Raw genomic sequence first — 9,264 nt, forward strand, 5'->3', positions numbered from 1 at the left:
TCGACTCGACGAGTAGGGCTACCATGATGAAACCCTAATTTCTAGGTTTTGCACCCTATATAAGCATTCTAATCCCCACTTGTTGGCCTCATTTACAGCCTCCAAGTCTCGAGTTCTAATCCAGGAAACCCTATTGCCTTGTATGAGCTTATGAGATGTTTTTGAGTGAAGATTGTGTGTTTTGAAGCGTGTTGAATAAGCAGGAGCTTAGAGATTCATAAGGAAGCTAGTAGATCGAGAAACAACATCTCATCCTCTTCATTTTCTAGTAATCAAGTCTCAACCTTGCTAAATAACTTGTGAGATCTCCTTCTTATCATTTTATGGGGTTTTTGGTCCAAAAAGCATGATCTTTTGGACATGGACATCCCAAGTGGGTATACTTTAAGATCTATGACCTTTAGGGGCTCACATGGCATAAAGGTGAAAACTTTATGGCTATCGAAGCCCCATACAAGCTATAAGTTTCCATTTTAGCCTTTTAAGCTTCAAAAGGACATGCATGGGGAGAAAGTTAGGAACTTTACGTGTTCATGGAGTGCTTAGTGTTTGGATCTAGGAAAATATGCCTTAGTTTGGAGTATGGATGGCTTGTGGACCAAGATCTAGGTCCTAAAGGTTTAGGGTTTGAGCTAAACCTATGAAGAAGGGCTATTAAAGGGTAAAGTTGGAAACTTTACCCTCAAAAGGATGTTCTAAGTATGCATGAGAGATAACAAGCCTAGATCTGAAGAGGGGCTTAATCCTTTAGTAGGCCTGAACAGACTGAGGAACTCGTCGAGTCCGTAGAGGAACTCGAAGAGTTGAGTCGTTTTGTCCCGATTCTGTACCAAGTAGAAATCGACGAGTCGGAGGAGGAACTTGACGAGTGGACTTGTTTTATCGCAAGTGTGAGTAGCCAGAGAACTCGGTGAGTCGGTGGGATGACTCGACGAGTTGGATTGAGGAGTTAGGGGGATGACTCGACGGTTTCAGGGTTTTGATTTATAGAACTCGGCGAGTTGAGTCAACCCAGAACGTTGGCTTTGACCAGAACGATTGATTTTGACCAAGGGTAAAATGCTCATTTTACCCTAAGAAGGATTATCATTTTTTTGACTAAGTGTTATTGTGAAAATGATAGTCGGGGAGTCATTGGAGCAGCCATCAGAGATTTCCTCACACGAGATTTCATAGTTAGCTTACGAGGCGAGTTATCCTCCTGTAGGAACGGGTCGAAGCCACCAATGCCGACCCGTTTATATATGTTAGTATGTTCCGGACTAAGGTCTGATGTCGGGCGACGCCCGATGTAGGTTTATATTTTTTCCGGGTTACTATCCGATGTCGGGGAAAGCCTGAGGAATGTTTATATTCTTGAGGTCTTTGTGATTCTTGCATGTGCTTGTTTATATGTCTCGGGCTTCAGTCCAATGCTAGGGTAAGCCCGAGGAATGCTTATATGTTATGTTATATGTGTCCGGATTTCAGTATGATGTCGTTCGGGGCCCGAGGAATGTTTATATGTTTATGCTTATATGTAATTGTTGATATGGTTATGTATATCGAGCTTTGCCCGATGTCGGATTTCAATCTGATGTCGGGCGGGGCCCGATGCCGGACTTCGGTTCGATGCCGGGCGGGGCCCAATGTAGTGGTCTAGGCTCGATGCCGGACTTCGGTCCGATGTCGAGCGGGGCACGATGCGGACTTCAGACTAATGTTGGGCGGGGCCCGATGCCGGACCATGGTCTGATGCTAGGTGGGGCCAGATGCAACGGGCAGGGCCCAATGTATGTTATTATATGATTTGTGTATGGTATGTGATAGTTTGGGGAGACTCACTAAGCTTCATGCTTATAGTTTTCAGTTTTGGTTTCAGGTACTTCCGCTAGTAAGGGAAGAGCTCGGAATGACTGTATGGCACACACCACAACTTTTAGCCTGGGATGATTTACTCTAATGCTTTGACATTTGATTTTTATATATTCACATATGTTTTACGATATTTTTGTAGATACACAATATTTGGTTTTTCTTAAATGGTTTTAAAATGAAATTTTTGGATCGTATTTTGGGATGTTTCAAGTTGGTATTAGAGCCTTGGTTTGAGGGATTCGGGCACACTCTCAGGTATGTCTGAACTCAAACTGAGGACTTAACATAAAAATTATCAAAAGTAAAATCATTTTGACAAAAAGAACTTAGAAAAAGGAAAAGAATTTTGAAAAGAGAAAAGAACTATGCAAAAAGAAAAGGGTGTGGTGCATGCAATCAGCCGAGCTCATGTAAGTACTCCCAAATTACCCATACAAGTTTATGTTTTGATATGTTTATGGAAACTACATGCTAGATTATGGCTAAGGATCTAGGAAGGATGCCTTATGTGCCTGTTATATGTTTATCATCTTAATGAACTGCATGTTAGTACAGATTAGACAGTGATATGATGGCCTGATCAGGACATGTTTGATTATGTGTACTTAATGCTCCAATGTTGCTTGCTTTGTGCTTTTAGGAGTTCTAGTTATCTTTAACTAACTAGTAAATGAATATGTTAAGTTACATATTGCAATGACTAAATAATTTCAGAGGCTTATGTTTAGCTCTATTTCGCAGCTCTTGTTTGAGTCCAACCGTTGTAGGGTAGGACCTCTCATTCGAAGAATTATCTAGTATTAGTGATATGTAATGGTATTTGCGAGCTAGTTAGGGGGGAGATAACAAGGACTTCTGATGCAGCTAATGGCGGAGAGTGGGATGGTGATTACCCTAGGGCAAGCCTAGGATGAGATTAGCATGTGAGGTAGTAATAGTAGAAGGGACTTCGTGAAGTCAAGGCAAGTTTTGAAGAAAGTACGGATAGATGTGGAAGGTAGTATGGGCCCATACTACTGAAAGCAGAGAATCCGTACTCGAATTAAGGAAGGCTGGGATGAACCCAGGGAACTTGTAGTGTGTATGTTGCTTCGATGTATGATGAGTATTTTGTTGGATTAATGTCTAAGTCTATAGCTATAATTGGTAAGATTTGACCCAACCCGGCATGGTCCATTTGGGTTGCATGGCATCGGGACAATTGGATTGACAAGATGAAGAAAAAGGATACTAGTGATTTATATTAATATACTATAAGTTCTAATATATTAATATATAATCATATTATTTAATTATTATTGATCAATAATTAATTTATAATTAATTAAGTGATCAAAAGGAATTAATTAAATATGGACTCTTAGATATATATGTGTGATGGGCCAAGTTCATTTAAGTTGGGCTAAGCTTTCATGGATAGTCCATGGAGTGTTTAACCCATGGATCATAAGAAATGAAAGGTCATGGGTATTAGGGTTTAACCCTAATCTCCACACTATATAAAGAGGTCCTTGGTTGGTGAAATTGGCACTAGTATGGGTACACTAAGAGGGCTAGCCTATTTCACTAGAGAGAATCAAGTATCCTTATTCTCAAGGTTATTCCAAGAGTTCATGGTGTTGTGTGAAACATTTGACGTGTCACACTTGGGGAACTAGGCACTCAAGCTTCATGAAGACAAGCTACATCAAAAAAAGGTATGTATTCTATTCATTTGATTACCCAAGTATCAATTATTGTATGCTAGATAGGCTAATACATTGGAAAGTTCATAATTGCATGTATAATAGAGAAAACATAGATCCAAGGTATTTAGGGTTGCATGTACAGTTAGGAGTGTTAGAATGCTTAAAACCCAACATATTCTGATGTTTGTTATGGTGTATTTTTAGTATGGTGACGCTATGCACTAGATCAGTTGGCACTTCAGGCGCTAGTGAGGCATCGAGCTCGAGCTCTGGAGTCAGGCAGTTAGACGAGCAGACAAGAGAGTTCATCTCATCTGAGGTCACGCGTATCATTTTAGACCGAACTCCTATGATCTTCAATACGATCAAGGAAGATATCCTAGAGCATTTGAATGCTGAGTGCATTTCGCACTGAGGTGGCGTCCATGATGGGGTCACGCACACTTTCATTCAAGGAGTTTAGATCCTATGGAGCTCCCAACTATCATGGGGCTCGTGACCCCATTGCTAGCGAAAGATGCTTGGTAGATGTCGCCAACGCCTTTCGCACCAACAGATGTCCCGAGGGGGACAAGGTTCGACTTGTTTCTTGCCTGCTGAAGGACATGGCACGAGATTGCTTGGAGGAGGTTGGGAGAGCTATTGGTGATGATACCGCTACTGATGCGATGACTTGGAGTGATTTCTCGGCCAGGTTCAGGATGGAGTTTGCACCTGTGATTGAGGTGCATTAGCTGGCAAGGGAGTTTCAAGGACTCCAGTAGACTACGAATACGGTGGCCGAGATCATCACTATGTTCAGGGAGAGGGCCCTTCTCGTTCCGCAGTACGTGGCGGACGAGGAGATGAAAAAGGCCCGATATAACGAGATGCTGCGGAGTGATATCTGCCAGTTTGTGAGCTGATCCAGCTGCAAGACGCTTGAGAATATGATTGCTAGGACTTGGGAGAGGAAGCTGGATTTTGAGATAGAGAGGAAGAGGAAACCAGATGGGGTTTAGACAGGCAGTTCAGGCAAGAAGCCCAAGGTATGGAAAGTGCGGCAATATGCACGAGGGGGCATGCAAGGCAGGGATTTCGGGATGCTTCAAGTGCGGTCGAACTGGACATATGAGTAGGGATTGTACTGCTACCACCAACACCACAACAATTTCAAATCTAGTTTGCTTTCAATACAATCAGAGGGGCCACAAAAGGGCCCAGTGTCCAGGTTTAGCAGCGGCAGGACAGGTGGCGGCGCCCGATCCTGCTACGTTGAGGATTACAGATGGCCATCAGGGTCGGGTTGAGGCGCCTACGGCTAGGAGCAGGGCTTTTCAGCTTACTGCAGAGGATGCACGTGAAGCTCCCGATGTTGTGATGGGTATGTATTCTTTCCGTATCTCTTTATTTGTATTGATTATCGATTATATTTACTTGTTTTGTTATAGGATCGTTCTTAGTGAACGGTATATCAGCTTTGATAATGCTCAATACGGGGGCTACCCGATCTTTTGTGTCGCTCGCGCTTAGAAAGCGATTTGTTGGAGCTCCTGGGGAGCTAGACTGTCCATTGGATGTAAAGATAACGGATGATAGGATCGTTCGGGTTGCGAGGGTGCATCGAGGATGTACACTGCGGTTGTTTGACGAGCGGTTTTTCGTGGATTTGGTCCCCATTCCCCTGCGAGGGAATAAGATTATAATGGGCATGGACTAGTTAATCCCTAACGGGGTAGTGATTGACTATGAGCAGCAGCTAGTGAGAGTTCGGACTCCTAGTGGGGGAGGTTTAGTGATTCAGGGTGAGAGGTCACCGTGTGGACCAACTTTATGTTCAGCAGTGAGGGTGAGGCGCTACCTTCAGCAGGGTTGCGCAGGGTATGTCGCCTATGTTATGGATACCCGGGATAAGGGTAAGACGACAGTGGATGATGTATTGATCGTGCGAGAGTACCCATATGTATTCCCGGAGGATTTTCCAGGGATACCTCCGAAGAGGCAAGTTGAGTTCAACATTAACATAGTCCCAGGCGCGGCTCCAATAGCCAAGGCACCATATCGGTTGGCTCCTCCCGAGATGCAGGAGTTGTCTACGCAACTGCAAGAGCTGCTAGATAAGGTATTTATCAGGACGAGTAGTTCGCGATGGGGAGCCCTGATCCTATTTTTGAAGAAGAAGGATGGGTCACATCGGATGTGCATAGACTATCAGGAGCTGAAGAAGGTAATGGTCAGGAACCGTTATTTCCTCCCAAGGATTGATGATTTGTTTGACCAGCTACAGGGTGCATCTTGTTTCTCCAAGATTGATTGGCGATCGGGTTATCACCAGATGCAACTCAGATACGAGGATGTGCAGAAGACAACTTTCAAGACTCGCTATGGTCAATATGAGTTTGTGGTGATGTCGTTTGGGCTCACCAATGCTCTAGTCGCATTCATGGACCTCATGAATCACGTGTGCAGACCGATGCTGGATTGGTATGCGATAGTCTTCATTGATGACATATTTGTTTATTCCAAGACTCAGGAGAAGCATGTTGAGCACTTAAGGGAGGTGCTGGAGACATTGAGGAGGGAGAGACTTTTTGTAAAGTTCTCTAAGTGTGAGTTCTGCTTGCACGAGATGCAGTTTATGGGGAACCTTGTAAACTAGAAAGGTATTCTAGTCAATCCGGCCAAGATAAAGGTCGTGATGTAGTGGGAGATTCCGAGGTCTCCAACTGAGATTCGGAGTTTTCTTGGTCTAGCAGGTTACTACCGAAGGTTTATCCAGGATTTCTCCAAGATTTTTGTTCTCTTGACTCGACTGACCAAGAAGTCGGTGAAATTCCGTTGCGGCCCTGAGCAACAGGCAGCCTTCAAGACTCTCAGACAGCGGTTATGCGAGACACCGATTCTGACCTTGCCAGATGGAGTCAGTGACTTCATGGTTTACTGTCACGCTTCGATCACGGGCATATGTGTGGTATTGATGTCGCGAGGTCACGTGATAGCTTACGCATCGAGGTAGTTGAAGCCTCACGAGGCAAACTATCCGACATATGATTTACAGCTGGGGGTTGTGGTCTTCGCCCTCAAGATTTGGCAGCATTACCTCTATGGGGTTCATTGTACCATTTATATGTACCAACAGAGCTTGAGGTACCTCATGGATCAGTTGAATATGAACATGAGACAACGTCGGTGGTTAGATGTGGTGAAGGACTACGACTGTGAGAACCTTTACCACCCGGGCAAGGCCAATGTGGTGGTAGATGCTCTAAGCCGTAAGGCAATGGTGGATCCGATTAGAGACATATGTCTAAGGATGGAATTGATTACCCCATTGCTAGATTAGATCCGGGAGGTGTAGGTCGAGGGCCTAAAAGAGGAGCGTCGGAAGTGCGAGCGGATCATAAGTCAAGTGGCATCCTTTGATTATGACAGTCGTGGCTTGTTGAACCTACATGGAAGGGTATGGGTTCCGTATTGGGGCGGTGTATGAGATGTACTGATGGATGAGGCCCATAAGTCTAGGTTCACTTTCCACCCCGGGGCAACGAAGATGTATCAGGATCTTCGCCCTGATTACTAGTGGCCCTACATGAAGTGGGACATAGCATGGTATGTGGAGTGGTACTTGACCAGCAACAGCGACCCCACAACAAGATGCAGTCGTTGGACATTCCCGTGTGGAAATGGAAGGATATCACTATGGATTTCATCACCAAGCTTCCCAGGACCGCACGTGGAGTAGATTCGATATGGGTCATCGTGGATCGGTTAACCAAGAGTGCTCATTTTTTCCCGATATAGGAGAGAATATCGGCTGAGAAGCTAGAGAAGATATACGTTCGAGAGCTGGTGGCACATCATGGAGTGCCCGTTTCGGTGGTTTTAGGCCGAGATGTCCGATTCACTTCCAGGTTTTGGAAGTAGTTTCACGACAATATGAGTACTCGTCTCCACTTCAGCACTGCTTTCCACCCTCAGATGGATGGATAGAGCGAGAGGATGATACAGACTCTCGAGGGCATGCTACGCGCATGTGTCTTGGACTTCAGTTCCGTTTGGGATACGTATCTTCCATTAGCGGAATTTTCATATAACAACAGTTACCACACCAGCATAGACCGACCTCCCATTGAGATGCTCTATGGGAGGAAGTGTAGGACCCCAATCTATTGGGGCGAGGTCAGTCAGAGAGTCATGGGGAGTACTGAGGTAGTACTCAAGACTATTGAGAGGATCTAGCAGGTTCGAAGCAAGCTCCAGACTGCTCAAAGTCGGTAGAAAAGCTATGCCGACAAGCACCATTCAGACTTGGAGTTTCAGGTGGGCGACATGGTTCTCCTGAAGGTGTCACCTTGGAAAGGTGTCATCTGGTTTAAGAAGTGGGGAAACTTGGTCCCCAGATACATTGGTTCGTTCAGGGTTTTAGCTCTCGTAGGCCGGGTTGCTTACCGTTTGGATCTCCCAGCAGAGCTCAGCCAGATCCACAACACTTTCCGTATCTCTCAGTTGCGGAAGTGCTTAGTGGATGACTCAACGATTGTGCCTCTAGAGGATATACAGGTTGATGACAACTTGAATTACATCGAGAGACCAGTAGGTATTCTTGACAAGAAGACGAAGGAGCTCAGGAACAAGAGGGTTGAGTTGGTAAAGGTGCAGTGGCATCACCGCATGGGTTCAGAGTACACTTGGGAGCCTGATGAGGAGATGAGGGAGCACTACTCGGAGTTGTTTCCAGACGCAGCAGACTTCGAGGACGAAGTCTATGAAAAGTGGGGGAGAATTGTAACGTCTGATTCCTGGTACGCATTTAATAATAATTTATTCACTTTTGTAGAGCTACTCGACGAGTTGGGAGCCCGAAACTCGTCGAGTAGAAACCATAATGGTTGTGGTATTTTAAGTCACCTACTCGACGAGTAGGGCTGCCAGGATGAAACCCTAATTTCGGGGTTTTGCACCCTATTTAAGCATCCTAATCCCCACTTGATGGCCTCATTCACAGCCTCCAAGTCTCAAACCCTAATCCACAAAACCCTATTTCCTTGTATGAGCTTGTGAGTTGTTTTTTAGTGAAGATTGTGTGTTTTGAAGCGTGTTGAATAAGGAGGAGCTTGGAGATTTAGAAGGAAGCTAGTAGATCCAGAATTTTCATCCTCTTCATTTTTTGGTAATCAAGTCTCAACCTTGCTAAATAGCTTGTTAGATCTCCTTATCATTTTATGGGGTTTTTGGTCCAAGAAGCATGATCTTTGGGACACGGACGTCCCAAGTGGGTATACTTTCAGATCTATGACCTTGAAGGGCTCACATGGAAAAAAGGTGAAAACTTTATGGCTATGGAAGCCCCATGCAAGCTATAAGTTGCAATTTTAGCCTTTTAAGCTTTAAAAGGCCATGCATGGGGAGAAAGTTAGGAACTTTATGATGCGTTTTAGCCATAAGAACTTTCCTATGTGCGCATGAAAAAACCCTAATGCTTGGATCTAGGCTTTTTAATTAAACATGCTTTGAATCCAAGACTTCTAATGACTAATTAGGTTAAATAACAATATTGAAACAGATCTAGAACCATACCTTTGAATTCCTTGTTGATCTTGTAGTCTTGGAGCTTCTAGAGTCACAATTGTCACTCCTCTAGTGGCTTACAAACACCAATAGCAAGGAAGATGATTTAGGAGAGAGGAGAGGGGAGGAAATCGGCCAGGGTTCTCTTACTTAAGGTGAGATGCCCATTTCC

At 44.5% G+C, this 9,264-nt stretch overlaps 1 protein-coding gene across 1 annotated transcript; it reads left to right on the forward strand.

Moving 5' to 3' along the window:
• Window positions 1-4,535: 4,535 nt before the first annotated feature.
• LOC111898046 (uncharacterized) lies at window positions 4,536-5,244 on the forward strand. Its single transcript, XM_023893994.1, has 2 exons — window positions 4,536-4,908; window positions 4,976-5,244. The coding sequence occupies exons 1-2, from the start codon at window positions 4,536-4,538 to the stop codon at window positions 5,242-5,244; spliced, it is 642 nt and encodes a 213-aa protein (XP_023749762.1).
• Window positions 5,245-9,264: the final 4,020 nt, after the last annotated feature.

Source organism: Lactuca sativa, chromosome 3, assembly GCF_002870075.4.
Source record: "Lactuca sativa cultivar Salinas chromosome 3, Lsat_Salinas_v11, whole genome shotgun sequence".
NCBI lineage: Eukaryota > Viridiplantae > Streptophyta > Magnoliopsida > Asterales > Asteraceae > Lactuca > Lactuca sativa.